The 20,290-nt window shown below is 38.9% G+C and overlaps 1 protein-coding gene across 4 annotated transcripts in view; it reads right to left on the reverse strand.

The window, feature by feature from the left end:
• SKIL (SKI like proto-oncogene) overlaps nucleotides 1-19,672 on the reverse strand; it is a 33,295-nt gene extending 13,623 nt beyond the window's left edge. For 2 of the 4 annotated variants that reach the window (XM_029215308.1, XM_029215305.1), the window contains exons 1-3: nucleotides 19,486-19,672; nucleotides 16,136-17,894; nucleotides 4,369-4,466 (exon numbers count right to left, since the gene is read on the reverse strand). In XM_029215308.1, coding sequence (XP_029071141.1) covers nucleotides 4,369-4,466; nucleotides 16,136-17,233 — 1,196 coding nt within the window. In that variant the 5' untranslated portion in view covers nucleotides 17,234-17,894; nucleotides 19,486-19,672. Of the gene's footprint in view, nucleotides 1-4,368; nucleotides 4,467-16,135; nucleotides 17,895-18,639; nucleotides 18,820-19,485 lie in introns of those variants that run through there. The other 2 variants (XM_029215307.1, XM_029215306.1) reach the window with 2 other exon arrangements.
• Between the last annotated feature and the right edge of the window lie 618 nt (nucleotides 19,673-20,290).

Raw genomic sequence — 20,290 nt, forward strand, 5'->3', positions numbered from 1 at the left:
GCACCTCAATACATAAGGCAAATACTAACAGCCGTAAAAGGGGAAATTGACAGTAACACATTCATAGTAGGGGACTTTAACACCCCACTTTCACCAATGGACAGATCATCCAAAATGAAAATAAATAAGGAAACACAAGCTTTAAATGATACATTAAACAAGATGGACTTAATTGATATTTATAGGACATTCCATGGAGAAACAACAGAATACACATTTTTCTCAAGTGCTCATGGGACATTCTCCAGGATAGATCATATTTTGGGTCACAAATCAAGCCTTGGTAAATTTAAGAAAATTGAAATTGTATCAAGTATCTTTTCCGACCACAACACTATGAGACTAGATATCAATTACAGGAAAAGATATGTAAAAAATACGAACACATGGAGGCTAAACAATACAGTACTTAATAACAAAGCGATCACTGAAGAAATCAAAGAGGAAATCAAAAAATACCTAGAAACTAATGACAATGGAGACACGACAACCCAATACCTATGGGATGCAGCAAAAGCAGTTCTAAGATGGAAGTTTATAGCAATACAATCCTACCTTAAGAAACAGGAAACATTTTGAATAAACAACCTAACCTTGCACCTAAAGCAATTAGAGAAACAAGAACAAAAACACCCCAAAGTTAGCAGAAGGAAAGAAATCATAAAGATCAGATCAGAAATAAATGAAAAAGAAATGAAGGAAACGATAGCAAAGATCAATAAAACTAAAAGCTGTTTCTTTGAGAAGATAAACAAAATTGATAAACCATTAGCCAGACTCATCAAGAAAAAAAGCGAGAAGACTCAAATCAATGGAATTAGAAATGAAAAAGGAGAAGTAACAACTGACACTGCAGAAATACAAAAGATCATGAGAGATTACTACAAGCAACTCTATGCCAATAAAATGGACAACATGGAAGAAATGGACAAATTCTTAGAAATGCACAACCTGCCAAGACTGAATCAGAAAGAAATAGAAAATATGAACAGACCAATCACAAGCACTGAAATTGAAACTGTGATTAAAAATCTTCCAACAAACAAAAGCCCAGGACCAGTTGGCTTCACAGGCGAATTCTATCAAACATTTAGAGAAGAGCTAACACCTATCCTTCTCAAACTCTTCCAAAATATAACAGAGGGAAGAACACTCCCAAACTCATTCTAGGAGGCCGCCATCACCCTGATACCAAAACCAGACAAGGATGTCACAAAGAAAGAAAACTACAGGCCAGTATCACTGATGAACATAGATGCAAAAATCCTTAACAAAATACTAGCAAACAGAATCCAACAGCACATTAAAAGGATCATTCACCATGACCAAGTGGGGTTTATTCCAGGAATGCAAGGATTCTTCAATACACACAAATCAATCAATGTGATACACCATATTAACAAATTGAAGGAGAAAAACCATACAGTCATCTCAATAGATGCAGAGAAAGCTTTCAACAAAATACAACACCCATGGGCTTCCCTGGTGGCGCAGTGGTTGAGAGTCCACCTGCCGATGCAGGGGACACGGGTTTGTGCCCCGATCCGGGAGGATCCCACGTGCCGCAGAGAGGCTGGGCCCATGAGCCATGGCCACTGTGCTCCGCAACGGGAGCAACGGGAGAGGCCACAACAGTGAGAGGCCCGTGTACCACAAAAACAAAAAAAAAACAAATTCAACACCCATTTATGATAAAAACCCTCCAGAAAGTAGGCATAGAGGGAACTTTCCTCAACATAATAAAGGCCATATATGACAAACCCACAGACAACATCATCCTCAATGGTGAAAAACTGAAAGCATTTCCACTAAGATCAGGAACAAGACAAGGTTGCCCACTCTCACCACTCTTATTCAACATAGTTTTGGAAGTTTTAGCCACAGCAATCAGAGAAGAAAAGGAAATAAAAGAAATCCAAATCGGAAAAGAACAAGTAAAGCTGTCACTGTTTGCAGATGACATGATACTATACATAGAGAATCCTAAAGATGCTACCAGAAAACTACTAGAGCTAATCAATGAATTTGGTAAAGTAGCAGGATACAAAATTAATGCATAGAAATCTCTGGCATTCCTATACACTAATGATGAAAAATCTCAAAGTGAAATCAAGAAAACACTCCCATTTATCACTGCAACAAAAAGAATAAAATACCTAGGAATAAACCTACCTAAGGAGACAAAAGACCTGTATGCAGAAAATTATAAGACACTGATGAAAGAAATTAAGGATGATACAGATAGATGGAGAGATATACCATGTTCTTGGATTGGAAGAATCAATACTGTGAAAATGACTCTACTACCCAAAGCAATCTACAGATTCAATGCAATCCCTATCAAACTACCAATGGCATTTTTCACAGAACTAGAACAAAAAATTTCACGATTTGTATGGAAACACAAAAGACCCTGAATAGCCAAAGCAATCTTGAGAATGAAAAACGGAGCTGGAGGAATCAGGCTCCCTGACTTCAGACTATACTACAAAGCTACAGTAATCAAGACAGTATGGTACTGGCACAAAAACAGAAATATAGATCAATGGAACAGGATAGAAAGCCCAGAGATAAACCCACGCACATATGGTCACCTTATCTTTGATAAAGGAGGCAGGAATGTACAGTGGAGAAAGGACAGCCTCTTCAATAAGTGGTGCTGGGAAAACTGGACAGGTACATGTAAAAGTAGATCACTCCCTAACACCATATACAAAAATAAGCTCAAAATGGATTAAAGACATAAATGTAAGGCCAGAAACTATCAAACTTTTAGAGGAAAACATAGGCAGAACACTCTATGACATAAATCACAGCAAGATCCTTTTTGACCCACCTCTTAGAGAAATGGAAATAAAAACAAAAATAAACAAATGGGACCTAATGAAACTGCAAAGCTTTTGCACAGCAAAGGAAACCATAAACAAGACCAAAAGACAACCCTCAGAATGGGAGAAAATATTTGCAAATGAAGCAACTGACAAAGGATTAATTTCCAAAATTTACAAGCAGCTCATGCAGCTCAATAACAAAAAAACAAACAACCCAAACCAAAAATGGGCAGAAGACCTAAATAGACATTTCTCCAAAGAAGATATACAGACTGCCAACAAACACATGAAAGAATGCTCAACATCATTCATCATTAGAGACATGCAAATCAAAACTACAATGAGATATCATCTCACACCAGTCAGAATGGCCATCATCAAAAAATCTAGAAACAATAAATGCTGCAGAGGGTGTGGAGAAAAGGGAACGCTCTTGCACTGCTAGTAGGAATGTGAATTGGTACAGCCACTATGGAGAACAGTATGGAGGTTCCTTAAAAAACTACAAACAGAACTACCATCTGACCCAGCAATCCCACTACTGGGCATATACCCTGAGAAAACCATAATTCAAAAAGAGTCATGTACCAAAATGTTCATTGTAGCTCTATTTACAATAGCCCAGAGGTGGAAACAACCTAAGTGTCCATCATTGGATGAATGGATAAAGAAGATGTGGCACATATATACAATGGAATATTACTCAGCCATAAAAAGAAACGAAACTGAGCTATTTGTAATGAGGTGGATAGACCTAGAGTCTGTCATACAGAGTGAAGTAAGTCAGAAAGAGAAAGACAAATACCGTATGCTAACACATATATATGGAATTTAAGAAAAATAAAAAAATGTCATGAAGAACCTAGGGGTAAGACAGGAATAAAGAAAGACACAGACATACTAGAGAACGGACTTGAGGATATGGGGAGGGGGAAGGGTGAGCTGTTACAAAGCGAGAGAGAGGCATGGACATATACACACTACCAAACGTAAGGTAGATAGCTAGTGGGAAGCAGCCGCATAGCACAGGGAGATCAGCTCGGTGCTTTGTGACCGCCTGGAGGGGTGGGATAGGGAGGGTGGGAGGGAGGGAGACGCAAGAGGGAACAGATATGGGAACATATGTATATGTATAACTGATTCACTTTGTTATAAAGCAGAAACTAACACACCATTGTAAAGCAATTATACTCCAATAAAGATGTAAAAAAAAATAATAATAATAAATAAAAATAAAATAAAATATCAAAGTTGCACGCCACACTCTTGAAGAGTTGGTTTACTTCTGGAAGGGAAGTAAGGAAATAAAAAGTTCCATTTTTTTCACTTTACGGCAAAAAAGAAATGACATTTCTAGGGGGAAAAAAAAACATAGAAACACACAGGAAAGGTTAATTCAAATATTCAACACTATTTATAACTCATTCCATTGATTAGCAAAAAAAACCTAAAACTATAAAATGAATTCCCAGGGCCTAGAATAGTACCTGATGTATAGATGTTGAATGAATGAATGAATGAGCCAATACCCACTCACCTGGGGTGTAGAAATGAATGTGTCTGAGAAACATGGTCACCTTCCTGCTTTATAACTGGATACCATGACTGTAATTCCATTCCTGGTGGTGTATCTATCTGTAGAAAAATGTGGAAGGGGAAAAGTTTATTGAAGGAGGATGTGACGGGTAATTTTATGTATCTACTTGACAGAGCCATAGGCTGCCTCCAGAGAACACTGACTAGTAAAGAATTATGTTATTTAAGAATCATCTTCTAATAAGGCAGTCTTTCCTTAAAGTACCATGTGTAGTCACTTAAAACGGAAAGAGACATGAACTGCCCCATCACAAGAACAGTTTTAGCATGTATGTTAACATGGACTACCAGAATGATTTCATCAAATATCATACTTATGGAATTTATTTTAAAAATCCATTTTAAATAATAGTACTCTGCAAATGTGCAGCATCGCTAAGTTCTGATTCTTCTCATTGTTACAATTACCTAGAATATACCCCCCCATCCCTATAGTATTTCTTAGCATATTATATTAGATAACATTCTACAGCAATATTTTGCCAAACTTCAAAACCACTGTGTCTGCTAACACTTATCAGTAAACCACATTTTCTCATGAATATGAAAAGTTCTTTTTAGCCCTGAAGGATGAACTCTACCTGTAAATAAAGTAAGAGGAGAAGGTAACTGGCCACCTCAAAGTTCATGATAAGAACTTTATATCCTGCTTATTTCTAACGAATACCTGATTAAGCAGGTATAATTATCTCCATTTTACAGCTAAGAAAATTGAGGTTCAGAAACTGAGATAGAAAAGAATAAATAACCTGTGGTTACTAACTTCCTCATTTGGTTTGTTTTATATTTTGTCTCCCCTCCCCCGGCACACACACATATTGGTAGGAGATCAATGTTTTGTTAATTACTGGGCAAGGAATTTGAAATACTAACAAGAGCACAAGATTATAGCGAAAAGACGAGCATTTCGAAAGGATTTAAGAGGTGAGTATTCAGTGAGGGCCTCTAGACTCTGTAAGAGTAGAATTTGTTTCTAAACCTCACAATCCTGATCAAGTGTTCTAAAGTTCAGAATCTGGGGCAAAAGCAACTACTTATTTATAAAATAAATCAATCATTTGTTTACACAGTTTCTCAGCCTATAGCTTAGTTCTACCATAAATTAGAAAGGGAACTGACTGCTGGCAACAGAAATACTAAATGATAGATACCAGATGCCAGCTGACAGCCTAGGGAGAGAGGAGAATTACAAGACACAAACACAAAAACTGATTCAAAAAGCAACACAATCTGAGGGCTTTATCACACATAGGCCAGGGCAAATAATTTAATATATCTCAATTGTTCCCTACCCTTATCACAACAGAGTAACTGATGTTTAAGAAGTCTTGAGTCAACATGACATACTTATAGTCGATATTTATACTTATATTTATAGTATACCATATACATATATATATACCATACACATACCATTTAGAAAGACTGAAAACTATTTAAGACATTTTAGAATTCATTTAAAAAAAGGTTAAAGTTTTTAAAAAGACACAGTGCTGAGAAGAGTAGTTTCATCATCTAGAAAACTCACTTAGGCAGAACATTTTCACCCCAACACTGTGATAAAAAAGGTGTTAATGAGCAGGGGTAAGCTCACTCTAACAAATCAATGAAGTATAAGATTGGCTCAAATTAAATGAGAATTTCATTTTTAGAAGTTATTTGTTAAACTCATTATTTAGAAAATATGGAAAGCTCCACTTTAAATCAGTTTTATATCTGAGACAATTCTGGATGTACTGCCCAAGAAATCAACTGTTTCCAGATGTTTTAAATTAAAATTACTAAAATTGATTTATATATTTTAAAGTTTTCCCTATTACAGATAACTGGAGTGTCAAATCTTCAGAATAACAAATTCTAAACTTCTTCAGCCAGAGATCTTGACTTCAAATCTGATTCAATTTTGATCAAGTTCATTTTAAAACTCTACAGCTTGATTTGTATAAGTTTTACCTTTATTCATGATCCAAACTCAGTATAGCTTTGTTTCTATGATGTCTCTAAACTTCAAAAGCCACCTTAAATAACTGCTAGCACATTCTTTCTATTTAAACATCCATCCCTCTCTAGTTTATGACCTTTATTTTGTTTCCTATTCTTGCACCAACACATGAAGAGAGTCACAGAGGAGGGGTTATTAAAAAAACCTTCCTTAAAGATCACCTAGTGCAGTCCTCTAGGTAATGTCTGAACTCCCTATACAAAATCCCTGACGAGTGGCTATTCCGCCTCTGCTTAAACAGCAGCTTGAGGTCAAGTACTGTCTTAATCACTTTTGTATTTTCAGTACCTAGCACCATGCATGGCACGTAGTAGGGACTCAAATATTTGTTGAATGAATTCTGAATGACAGTGTAGCTCATTAATCCCCAGGGTAGCCTTTTTTAAGGTTAATCTGCTACCAGGAAACTCACAAGATAGTCTCTTTCATATTTAATACCCTTCTGTTCAATGAAGTACCAACAATCCTAACAGTCTCTGGGTTGTATTTTGAGAGATCAGATCTACAAATTAAATAATATAAATGATGGGGAAATGCACAACACTAACCATGATAAAACGTTGGGAGTTAATTTTACCTAATATGCTGTGGTAAGCCATAAACACATTTATAACAAATTATCCTAACTGCATGTTAAAAACAATTATGAAAAGCACATATTATACAACAGAACATTCACGGGCATGCCAGATTTTCTCATCTATTATGCATTTGTGGCAACATACAAATTAGGTCTTCAAAAAAATAACAATATAATTAAATGGCACAGCAATAATGCTACTACTGATCAGGAATAAAAATGAGACACCAAGATACGCACATCTATTGCCTTTCCTTTTACCTTTCAATATGAGAATAATTTCATTCCCTTCGTGTACTTAAACATTAAAATAGAATACATTACTTGGCAAAGAAGAGAAGTAGATCACTTAGTAGCTTAAGTTAGAGCCTTAAGATTTTAAAATACTTCTATTGCCCAACTTCCCCATAATTATCTACCACAAAATGAACAGATGGCATCCTCATCTGAAACATATAAGAAAAATTTCAGACACATGATTTCATTCCAAAAGTTCTTTCTCTAAGTCGTAAAACAACAAATAACGTCTATGAAAGCAAAACTTAAATAAGCCCAAAATGTATAGAACTTTAAATAAGGAAAAATTAGGAAATGTTTTACGCAAGTTTCTCTAAATTTCAACTTACTGTGTTATGTACACATGACCCTTTAATAATCAGGTTTCCTAATAAAGAATCATTGTATTTTGGTACCATGCTTATTAGCCTCACAATGACAAATAGTTTAGAGAACTTGATTTCATTTACAAAAAGACCAATAAGCATTTGTCACCACTTTCTAGTTCAAAAGCAATTCCACCCACTCAGCACCCTTTGTATACTAACATTCCAATTTGCACTAAAAAAAAAACCCCAAAAACAAAAATCAAAATGCTTTAAAATTCCCAGATTTATCTTCAATAATAAACTTTGATTTTAGGTGGCACTTTAGTTTCTAATTGCAGTGTCAGATTGATATTATGATCTTTAAGTCCTAATGACAAACATTGATGAACTAAAGAAATCAAGACAATATCTCAAAGTATTGATGGGATTTCAAAAATTCCCCTCAAAAAATCAGAATTAAATCTTTTTAAAATATGTGGAAAATATTTTTTAAAATAGAATTTAGAAAGACAAAGATTAATGTTTACATTTTGGTATTTATAAGCCAGTAAGCATATGAAGGACTAGTAGACTGATAAATTTCATAGTCTATCCTCCTATAATGGTGTGCTTACATAAAAAGTAAAATATAATGCATATTAAATACACATTACTTTGTACAAGCCAAACATAAATCATTAGCAACCTTAGTAAACACATAACCAAACACATAGTTAAGCAACAACTCCTTAGCTATAAAGCCAATATACCTGCCAGGTCCCTTTTACTGTGTATAATACTAAGACATTCAAGTGGTCCATAAATGATTTCAGAAGGACACAAAAAACACCCTACCAGACAGCTGCCAACAACTCCTACTGAAAGAAACTGAATCTCTCAGAATAGGATCAGGTTTTCTCAATACTTCCAACAGGCTGTGAATGAGTGTTTCAACAACTGAAACAGGAATAGTGTTACAAGGTAGCAAATAGCAACTTAAGAGATTTTAAGGCTTAGTTTTGTGCCTCATTTCATTGTAATTATTAGAATTAATCAACCTAATGCAAAACCGGAACAATAAGGTCTAAGCACTTCCACTAACTTATCAAAGATGGATCTGCAGAAATCACAACGTCTGTTGCTCCTCCACACTACAGAATCATATCTACCTCATAAAGCCAATTTTAGGTTTAAAGTGCTTAAAAACTCTCACAGGAAAAGCAAGGTCACATTCTTATAATGTGCAACTCTCTTCTTAAATCCTTCATGGAAACAAAGCCATGTGAAAGTCAGTAGTACGATATTCCTCCCTTAAACTTAAAGGAAACAGGGCTTTCCTGGTGGCATGAATCCGTCTGCCAATGTAGGGGACAAGGGTTCGAGCCCTGGTCCGGGAAGATCCCATATGCTGCAGAGCAACTAAGCCCATGAGCCACAACTACTGAGTCTGCACTCTAGAGTCCGCAAGCCACAACTACTGAGCCCGTGTGCCACAACTACTGAAGCCCACACGCCTAGAGCCCGTGCTCCGCAAGGACAAGCCACTGCAATGAGAAGCCTGCACACTGTGAACTCGCCGCAACTAGAGAATGCCCGTGTGCAGCAACGAAGACCCAATGAAGCCAAAAATAAATAAATTTATTAAAAAAAAAACTTAAAGGAAACAAACTGATAAAAATCCTGTTAATTTCTGGGACTTGAAAAATAATTTCTTTACACTGTAATTCTATGGTGTCCAAGCCACTTAATATTGCAATTATTTGAAAATTTCCATGTCATATACATCTTTTCACTAAAATATCTGTTATAAAAAGTTTTAATCTAGGGCTTCCCTGGTGGTGCAGTGGTTAAGAATCCGCCTGCCAACGCAGGACACACGGGTTCAAGCCCTGGTCCAGGAGGATCCCACGTGCCGCGGAGCAACTAAGCCCGTGCGCCACAACTACTGAGCCTGTGCTCTAGAGCCCGTGAGCCACAGCTACTGAAGCCTGCGCGCCTAGAGCCCGTCCTCCGCAACAAGAGAAGCCACCACAATGAGAAGCCCACGCACTGCAACGAAGAGTAGCCCACGCTCACCGCAACTAGAGAATGCCTGCGCCCAGCAACAAAGATCCAACGCAGCATAAATTAATTTTTTAAAAAAGTTTTAATCTATATACATGTAAGGCTTTGCTTTTCTATCCCATTTCAGCATAGATGCTTTTTAAAAATTATCTCAGATTATTTTGGCCTTCAAATAATATAAATTGACAATATCAAAATGTAAATTAATTAATTTTACTATGTGCAATATATTGCATTTTTTAAAATTTTACTCTCTTTCATGTATTTTTAAAACGCTGGTGACCCAGTAAATTGACTTTTTTGATATCCCCCTCACCCTTCTCAACTGAGGTTCTCAAGAAAATTAAGCCCAAACTCTGCAAAGCTTCCACTGTATGCATTAAATTAACTTCTCTCCAAAGGACTTAGAAAGGTACTATATACCATCCTTTCTATGGCTTAATTCTCCTCTCATAGAACCCCAGATGAGAAAGGCTGCATGGGTGACAAACTGCAATTTGATAAACACTGCTCTAAGTACATGTCCTAAAGTTTGTCCAAATGTATTATTTCAACAATTAGGTCTTAAGTTAATAACCTGTGCACTCTACAGATGCTTTTGCACAGATTTACAAAGCATTACGTACGTAAAGGAATAAATTCCAATGGTGGTTATCACTCCATGGTGAAATTATGAGGAAATTCTGTTTTCTTCTTTGTACTTTTTTTAGGATTTACTCTAATGGGCCTATATTGCTTTCATAATCACACCAAAAAAAATTTTTTTTTCAAAATGGAAAGCCGTAGTATTACGTACCAAAATTGGTCTTTAGTAATTTTCTTTAACTTTTGTATTCCTTGTCCCCATAAGATAAACAAAATATGCACTTTTAAGGCTATTAGAAATCTCAAAATAAATTCAATACCACAAATAAAAACAAAATGCTGCTTCGCTTTAAAACAAAACTCTTCTCCTCCTTGAAAATCACTGGTAGCTTTCTAGGGCTACTAAGACTTTTCATTCAGTTATATCCAAACTTTTGTTAAGCATACATCACATTCTAGGTTTAGAAACTACAAGATGAATTCCTGCCCTAGGGAGCCCCCAACTAGTCTTTACATACATATTTCTGTGACCCATTTCTAAGTCTAGGAATCAAAATGAGTTTTAAACTAACTTTAAATCTTTGCTATTCATTTCTCTTTCTGCCTAGCATGGTGCTGTAATACTTTATTTAGTGATGGAACCAAACCACACCTTAAATTATATATTCTTCATGCCTTTTTAGTCAAATAAAATTCTTACATTATTTTAATGTATATGTAACATATATGAAACCTCAACAGACCAAATTTTATGCATGGACAAAATAAAGGTTCAAGCCATTACTAAAACTATTCCCAAACTAGTTCTACCTCTTTACTTGAACAAATTTAGTTCTGGCTCCACACTCTCTACTACCAGAATTCTAAAGGCATTGAAATTAATCCAATTCTTGCTTTCTTCCTTGTTCTCCAAGTGGTATAAATTATAACATATGCATAGGTATGAGAACACTACTGGCTAACTATGTACTGATTCAGGCCTATCCTTTTTCTTTTCTTCCTTGAAGTTTCTTAATTTTTTTCCCATTTCTCAGACCAAAAGGATAAAGTGTTTTATCAGAAGCCTTTTTTAAAATATTAACATTTTTAAATGTTTAAAAAATTAAAATTTTTTAATGATAAAATGAATATAGACTCTATATTTCCTAAACCATAAGGGGGCACTATTCCCAAAGCCATTCTAAAGATTTCACTGAAATTTCCTTCTTATAACATATTTTATAACAAACGTGTTTTGTACTTTCTTCTTGCATACTTCATTTTGATAAATAAACAAATATCCAACTAGTATAATTACTGTGTACAAACAACTAAAAGTGAGATACGGCTGAGCCCAACACTCAGTTATCTTACTTTGAAATATCTTCAGATAATTCTAGATAAATCAAGAAAATGTTTGGGGAAAGGAAAAATCCCGAAATACATATTAGTAAATATTTCAATAATAGTTTGAAGTACCATCTGATATTTCTAGACTCAACTTCCAAAGTACTTTTAAATCCATTCTCTCATTTGATCAGTTGTCTTATTCAACAGTTTATTTGCAAATTATATAAGTTTATTAAGGGTTAAACCATAATTTTTCCCAAAAAATCCCCAATATTCTAAAATACAATGGAGCATTGTCTCCCAAAAATTTATTCAGTTTAAAAAATTTTTTCTTTTTCACTGAGTAACTTTGACCTGCCAAGCAGTAAACTAAATTCTGGGAAAACAGGAAAAAGATAGTCTCAAAACTCATTAAGACAGTTGTTAATTTTATAAAGTTAGAAAAAAATATTCATACTCGTCCCTTATATGAGCACAAATACTTCATTTGATTCTGACCTTATAGCCACTTAATAAAAATTTATGCTAATCATAAAATGTAAACTCTGCCTCTGATGTAACAAATTACCATCAAATCTATCACAATTATTACTGGTACACATTTTGTCCCAACACTACTCTTTGTAAGTTACCCATCCTCTCTAGTGTATTTCTTTACCTCACTTAGGTTGGTACTAAGAAACACACTTCCTAAACAAAAGTATAATAGCTTACAAGAGGGGAGAAATTTTTTGGAGGATTATCATTATTGCCAATGACCTCGCAGAAATGAACTGTAAGAAAAATGCAAAACTAAAAAAAGTGAAATGTTTAATTAATAGGCTTTAAGAGGAAAACTTTTAAGTTGATATCTTTAGGGAATCTATTTGTATCACAGATAATCCATAGGGTTTTTTCCCTAAGCAAAGTAAGAACTGTATTATTTTACTTACCTAACAGTAGTCAAGTCTAAATGTTAGAAATCTAAATTTTAACCCCTAAAAATTTATAAAGGCATAAACCATCTTTACTTAGTGAACTGGAGAATGTCAGCCACATGCTGTAACAGCAAAGAATCACCTATAATGATCTTATCAGTTGACTACAAACAGGTTTTTCTAATGTGCTTGAAAATAATCTCAAGGAAACATCACCCTTCAAATTTTACTTATAAATGATCAGTTTGCTTGGCAAACCTTTTTTCCACAGATAGAAACTAAGATTCAACAAAATCAGAATTAGATCAAATAAACAATACCCACTGGAGATATGGAAAAGAATCAAGAATATGATATTCTTCCATATATTTGTGCACTATAAAATACAATAATCATTTTTCTAATAAAAACATAAAAAACTCAAATGATATGAAGAGACAGTTTTGATAACACCATTTTGCAAAGCAACCTAGGCAGATCTAAAAATCAAGTATTATTTCTTGTGGTGACCTGAGTGAGAAAGAGTTCAAAATACTATACCTCTGGTGTCTGCAAAGAATAGTCAGCTCTTCACTTAGAACACTGACCTTCTACCACTTATTTCTCCCATCTAAATATAGCTCCTAACTATGCAAAGTAAATATAGTTTTTAGTTATGCAAATAGTCTGGTGACCATCACTAATATAATTTCCATCCTTAGAAATAATTCAACAGTTGGTACATTTCAAACAATTGCCTACTGAGTTTGAGGGGATTTTTAAAATTCAAAAACCTACTCTGACTACATTAACTAAACATACCCAATTACATCAGTGTTCACACTAAACATAAGGACCTTTAGATAAGAGGTTAATATATTTAGCATATGCTTTAATTTTTTTTTAAAAAGCCTGTTTTGACTTTTTAAATGAGCTTCCTCTGGATGTATTTGGTTTGTTGGGCAACCAATTCAGTGACTCACAGAAGATAATGAAAAAATGTTCCCCAGCCAAGGACTATCTCCGTGCCCCCTTCCCAGTAAAATACCTTAGTCTACATACAAGTTAACAGAGAGCTTAAGAACCATTATACTAAGGTAAGTTGATAAGAAAAGTTAATGTTTCTCAAAATTCAGTTTCTGCTACTGAGTTTGCTTATGGGAAAAGGAGTGAAAATTACTAGACTTGAAGTCAGAAGAACTCCATTCAACTCCTGATTCTACCACTTACCAGTTATACAACCAGAAGCATGTGACCCATCTGAACCCACCGGTTTCTCATCTCAACTTCAAAAGGGAACTACTTCGCCAAGTTTTGAGGAGTAAATTTTCAAAATGTGAAGTAGCAAGCATGTATTACTACGCATGAACTCCCCAAAAACTTCTTTCTTAAAGGTCTGATTACTGGAAATTTTCAAATTCCCTTAAATTGCTTAAAATTCACATAAAATTGGAAAAAATAACAAAACACACCAGAAACGCTGGCAAATACTGCAAAACATAACATAGTAAAAAGATGGGGAAAAAAATCTCACAGCTTCCCCAAATAAAAACTGAATTCAAATTAATAAATTCTGAGACAATAAATGACTACATCCTGATGAAGGACAGTGTCAATTTTAACCAAACCCTATAGCACATTCAGTTTCAGTTCAGTAAATTCATCACCTTTTTTTTTTTAACCTTTATCATGGTTCTCAGATATTTTTTCTCACAAACACAGAGCAGGAATATTAGGCAAAGTAATTTATCCCAAAAATGCTTATGTCAGAGCAACCAAGATTGGACCAAGAACATCTGGCAAATAATGTGGCCACCTATGGACATGTGAGAGTCCTAGTTACATTAGGGCAAGATATCATAAACGTCAAAAGGGGCATTCCACATTTTGAGAATACAGACAATTCTAAACACTATTTTCAGCGTGGGACCAGGCCAGCTGTAAGCATGTCCAACAATGTGAGAACTGGCTTGAAGTCAATTCTGCTTTAAAATCAGTTAAACAATATAAACTTACCTAGTAGCCACAGGCAAGGAATTTCCAAGAAGTACTGACCGGTTTGGAATCAGCAAGTAGCAAACTACCCTGAATTCAAGTCTGAAATTATCTTCATTGGGCTTCAGAAGCAAATCACTCTCTTAAAACTACACTGTAACTAAATTTCCCTCAAAACCTGTAAGGTTTAAAGCACAGGCCATGAAACCTTAAGTTTCTTGCCCAAGCTCTAATCTTGCTGTAAATAAACTTCAGTCGTTTAATACTTCTGTGAAGCAGAAAGGGCAGAGATATTTCAAGGAATAAAAGCTAATTAATAGTGGAAAAATTAGATTCTTAAGATGAAACATGGCCAATCTTTTGTGGTACCAATCAAATAAAACTGTACGTGTAAAACTGTTCAAAAACAATGCTTGCCACATTTTAAACACTTAGTGTTAGCTATTATACTGATTTTAAGTAGGCAAATATTTAAAAACCAGATCAACGAACTGAATATTTAATAGCCTAAATCTTATCTATTAGCCAGCCATTCAAACTCTTAGAATGAACTAGTGTAGCCTACCAGATAATGCAGTGGGAAAATAAGTTTAAAATCTCTTTGCTGAGACGTTTTTATACTAATGTTTATTTAATCTAAAATAATGTTGGGCTTCCCTGGTGGTGCAGTGGTTAAGAATCGGCCTGCCAATGCAGGGATACAGATTCGAGCCCTGGTCCGGGAATATCCTACATGCCGCGGAGCAGCTAAGCCCATGCGCCACAACTACTGAGCCTGCGCTCTAGAGCCCATGAACCGCAACTACTGAGCCCACGCACCACAACTACTGAAGCCCGGGCACCTAGAGCCCGCACTCTGCAACAAGAGAATCAACCGCAATGATAAGCCTGTGCACCGCAAGGAAGAGTAGCCCCCGCTCTCTGCAACTAGAGAAAGCCTGAGTGCAGCAATGAAGACCCAATGCAGCCAAAAATAAATAAATAAAATTTTTTTTAATTTAAAAAATAAAATAATCTTTATTCTAGCTGCCATAATTTTTTTTAATTATTCCTCTCTTTAAAAAAAATTCTTGGTGACTAGAATCACGAAGTTTTCAGATAAATCTGTCTTTTGCATTTGTCTCCAGTACTGATCAAGTCTGAATATTCAATTACAGAAACAATGTCAGAAATCCTAAATATACCTTTGAAAAAACGCTGTTTGGAGCCCACCACCAGAGTTGTTTGGGCTACCTATTATATCATTTGCAAATAGAGATAACACCAAAGTGTAAATTATCTTGAGTCCTAGGAAAACAACTGATTTAGTCATCAAAAAGCAAGATGTGTGAAAACAAGGACATGGCTTGAAAAAGAAGCCCCAAATCCTCCACTCCCTGGCTATATAATCTTGGGAAAGCCACTTGATCTCTCTGAGCCTCATTCTCTTTATCTGTAAAATGGGAATAATCCCACTTCTCTCAGTAGGTTGGTTGGAAGATCAAATGAGAACACATACAGGAAAGCACTTTATAGCCTAAAACGTGTAATACAAACATAACATATTATTTAGATGAGTTTTTCCTGTTGTTGCATGAGTAGTAATAGTTTAACAGTTATATTCTAAATAGACTTTTAATTTCAAAGTAAACCATTACCGTTATTCAAAATTGCTATTAAAAAAAAAAACTTGCCTTGGATTGAGTCCTCTTCCCATTTCTCATGCTAAATTTCTCCTTCATTTCTTCTAAAATTACCTTCAGTTTCTTTTCTTCAGGTGTCCCTAAGTATTTTTGGTTCACGTGAAGATAGCAATGCCATTTGGCTGATTCAAAGCCCCAGTGGCAAGTCCTTTTGTCGGGTGATCTGTGAGAATGCATCACAAATGTCTGGGGTGCAAACATTCCACAGCACTCCAGACACTGAATACACGGGGCATCTGGCTGAACATAAAATTGGGGTGCAAATAAACCCTGACATTTGCCTAAGCATTCATGTTCCACTTCAAAGGCACTGCCAGTTTCCTTCAACTGGGCCAATGAGTTCTTAGCAGGAAGTATACTACCATTTTGAGGAAAAGTGCGTGGCCGCAATAAAGCATTACACAGTCTTTGCGCATCAGTTAATGTGATCAGCCCACAGGACGGGGCATTGAATGGAAGTATTCCCAGGACCTTCAAGATATGAAGCTGGTCTGATGTACACCTTGAACAATAGATGTACAATTCATCACATACTGTATTTATTTGTTGGAGTGAAAATTCTCTGAGAACAGAATTTAGGACTTGGGGCAAACAGAGTCTCTTTTCTCCTCCAACCTGAAAACAAGAAATAGACTCCCCTTCCAACACAGTCTGGGTGAGTTCTGTGGAGCTATCAGAAGGGATGAGCAGTGGACCAGGAAGAACCTGAGGAGATGGAAGAGGCAGAAACACAGTAGGTGACATGCTTTCTTGGGAATACCGAGCGGAAAATGCTGCTGGTCCACCCAGAGAGCTCTGGCTACTTAAATGGAATTGTGCCAAAGTGTGTTTCAAACTGGGATTTAAATGTAAAGGTTCAGGCACAGAGGCACAGGTTCTTTTGACATGCTCTTCATCAGTTTCCATTGGCGCTTCATAGTCGTCCAAGTGTTCCTTCTTTACAGTTGGCATCTTGTTTACCATCATTTTTCCATTTGCATGAATGTCTGTCATCATTTTTTTCACTGGAGGGCTGCCATCATCTCCCATCCCGTTCAGTTTTTTATTTGAGCCCTGAACCAAGGAAAAATTTGTCTGTAGGTTTTCCATTGCTAAAAACTATTGTGTTAAATAAGTGAGTCTGAGATTTGCATTGTTAACTAGTTGCTTATTTGAAGAGAGAAACACAATGTATACCAATACTTATGGTAACTTACTCGAACAGAAAATTTAAATTTCCAAAGAGACCTCCCTAAACTACTCAATAGATTTTGCAACTTTGTTTTGGTTCTGCTTATACTCCAAGTATAATTTCACTGCAAGTGCTATAAAATTTCTTATTGTCTAATAACACAGAAAATAATTTTAAGAGGCACACTTCCGAGGAAGTCTTTGTTTTCTTAAGTTCTTCAGATATACGTATTAAAATAAAGTTACCAGTTCTCTCAATTCAAGATGTCCAAGTTCAACGCAATAGTTTGGTTTGGTTTTAAGCACAACACACGAAAAGTTTATGCAATTACTTGAGTCAAAATTATGCACCCAAATTTAGTATTTGGCACCAAGGACACCAAAAAAGGAGGGAAAAAAGTATCTTCTCTAAAAATGATGATCTGTTGGTCTGTGTGGACAAAATGAAGGCTTGTATAAATCCTCACACCAGTTAAGAAGAGTCTCTGACTCCGCTTGAACTTCTACAATTAAAAATGAAACCTAAAGAAAAACTGCCCAGTTATCTTCAGGATTACTGTTCATTCTTCTTTTAATTAATCTGGAAGAGAAGGGGGTTGGGGGATAGTTACATTTGAATTTGCTCCAGAGCCCAAAGGGTCAGTTTGAAAATACTTTCTTAATCTTAAACTGAGTTCACTTTACCAAAGGTGACACTTGAGTGATTCCTTTAAATCTAATACCAGTTAACTAGAAGTACCTTCATTTAAATAGGAAAGCAATTCGGAGAATGGGTAAAGGTTGCAATAATATCCCTCAAAAGGGAGAGGGTTACTCCTACTCAGAACAGGAAGAACCTTAAAGAGATCATCTCACCCAAAACTCAATACTAAAGGTTTTCTCAGTTATTCCATTTTAGCTAAAATCACCTATTACTTCATCTCTCAATTAAAAAAAAAAAAACCCCACCAGTTTCATCCAAAAAAATCAGATACTAGTTAACATACCTACCATATGTAAGTTACAATCTTAAGTGCATAATTCATCTAGCCAGTGTAGGCTATTTTTCTGGAATGACTGTAAGCAAAAATTAACTTTCCCTTTAAAGGGTTAGAGAATTTGCTTAATGGAAGCCAAAAGCTACAGACTCCACTCCTGGGAATCTCCATCCTTGAACAAGACTAATCCGGGACAAAAAGCACAAGGCAGACAGACCTCACAAAGAATGCAAATGGAGGAAGAGGGAAAAAAAGAAAAGATTCTTCTTCCACTTCCTTCTTGAGAGAAATTCCAAAAGGAATCCCAATAAATAGAAATTTTTGCCTCCCAAACTGCGAGGAATTTACCTTAAAACAGACCCAAAGGGTTAAGGACCAAGGCCACTAGCCAACGTACTGATTTCGCCCACCACAGGAACACCTCAGCCAACGCTGGCCAAGGAAGAGGGGAGGAGGCGAGACCTAGAATGGGGGAGCCCCCAAACCCTGAAATCCTCGGCCCACGCAAAGCCACCCACCCATCTCAAACCCGAGGAGGCGGTGGGGAGGATGGGACCCGGGACGCCTCGGGGCGTGCCAGGGGGTCGTGGGAAGTGGAGGAAAAGGAGCACCCCCCCCCCGCGGTCTCGGAACACCCCCAGGGCCCTCCCCACACCACCCCGCTGAGTGGGCCGCTGGGAAGACTGGAAATCCCCCGTGCACCCTCTCCCCGGGAAGTTCTCGGGTGTTACCTCAGCACCCCTAAGGCTGCACCTCCCTCGCCCGCCCGGGACCAGAAGAGAGAGGGGCGGGTGGGGAGCCCAGCCGGGATCCCCCAGCCGCTGGGCGCCGACCAACCGGGTCGAGCCCGGGGCATCCCCGCGCAGCACAGACAGGCGGCGGGGGGGCGGGGACTGGCGCCCAGGTCTCCGGGGTCCCGACGGCTCCGGTCAAGTGCAGCGCCCTGCCCCTGCCCACCACCCGGCATCAGCGAGACAAGATACGCCGTGAGACACCCGCCCCGCGCCCCCACCCCCCGGGGCTCCGACCTCACCCGTGACCCGCGCATCCGCACCCCCGACTCCGGCCTCCGCGCCCCAGGAAGCCCGATGAGCTTTGTTAACTCCCCACTACCCCCGGCGCTGCCGTCGGGCGCCCCGGGGACCGCGCGCCCATTGCCTCCCGCCGCGTCCCCCGAGCAAGCCGAGGCCGCACCTGTGCCAGCCGCCGCCGCCGCCGCCGCTCGCCCGCTCCCCTCGGCTGTGCCGGCGCCGCTCCGAACCCCACACACATCGCTACACACAGCCCTCTGACGTCACCGAGTCCTCGGCCCGCCCACGTCACTGCGGAGACACACGGCTTCCCGCAGACGCCGCCGCCGTCTCCGGCCGCCCGGGGCAGAGCGAGGGCGGAGGGGTGGAGGGGCGGGGTGGAGGGGCGGGGGGGAGGGGAACGGAGCCAGCAGCGGCACCGCGCCCGCGGGCCGGCCGCCGCCTCGCGGCTCCTAGCCCCTCGGGGACGCGCGCGCCGTCTGGACTATTGTGGCTCCCGAGGGCTACCCCGGCCCGTCGCCTGGCGCGCGCGCCCCTCCCCCCAGGCGCGCGCCCGGCGTTCCCAACCCCGCGCGCCGTCTGGGCGGCTGGCGCGCGGCGCTGTCTGCGGTGCACCCGGCGCAGACAGGATGTTCCCTCCCCGCCCCACCCCCACCGCCGCCCTCCCTCCTTCCTTCCTCGAGTCGCCCAGCCGGCTGTCTGGGGCCGCCACCGCCCCGCCCCCGCCCCACCCGCTGCTCGGTGGAGACGGGCCAGACCCGGGGGCGCCCTGGTCGCTCGGCCGCCGCACTACACGGAGAGAGGGGGCAGGGCGGCCGCGCGGTGCACTGTGCGCGACCCCAGCAGCCGGCAGGGCGGAGGCAGGGCCCGCCCGGCCGAGCGCCGCCGCCCGAGGTCAGGCACGGGCGACCCTCCCCCCGCGGGGCGCAGCTGGGCCGCCCCGCCCCGGAGGCAGCCGAGCGGCGGCC

This window comes from Monodon monoceros, unplaced genomic scaffold, assembly GCF_005190385.1.
Source record: "Monodon monoceros isolate NGI ecotype Baffin Bay Population unplaced genomic scaffold, NGI_Narwhal_1 Super_Scaffold_11, whole genome shotgun sequence".
NCBI classification, from domain to species: Eukaryota; Metazoa; Chordata; class Mammalia; order Artiodactyla; family Monodontidae; genus Monodon; species Monodon monoceros.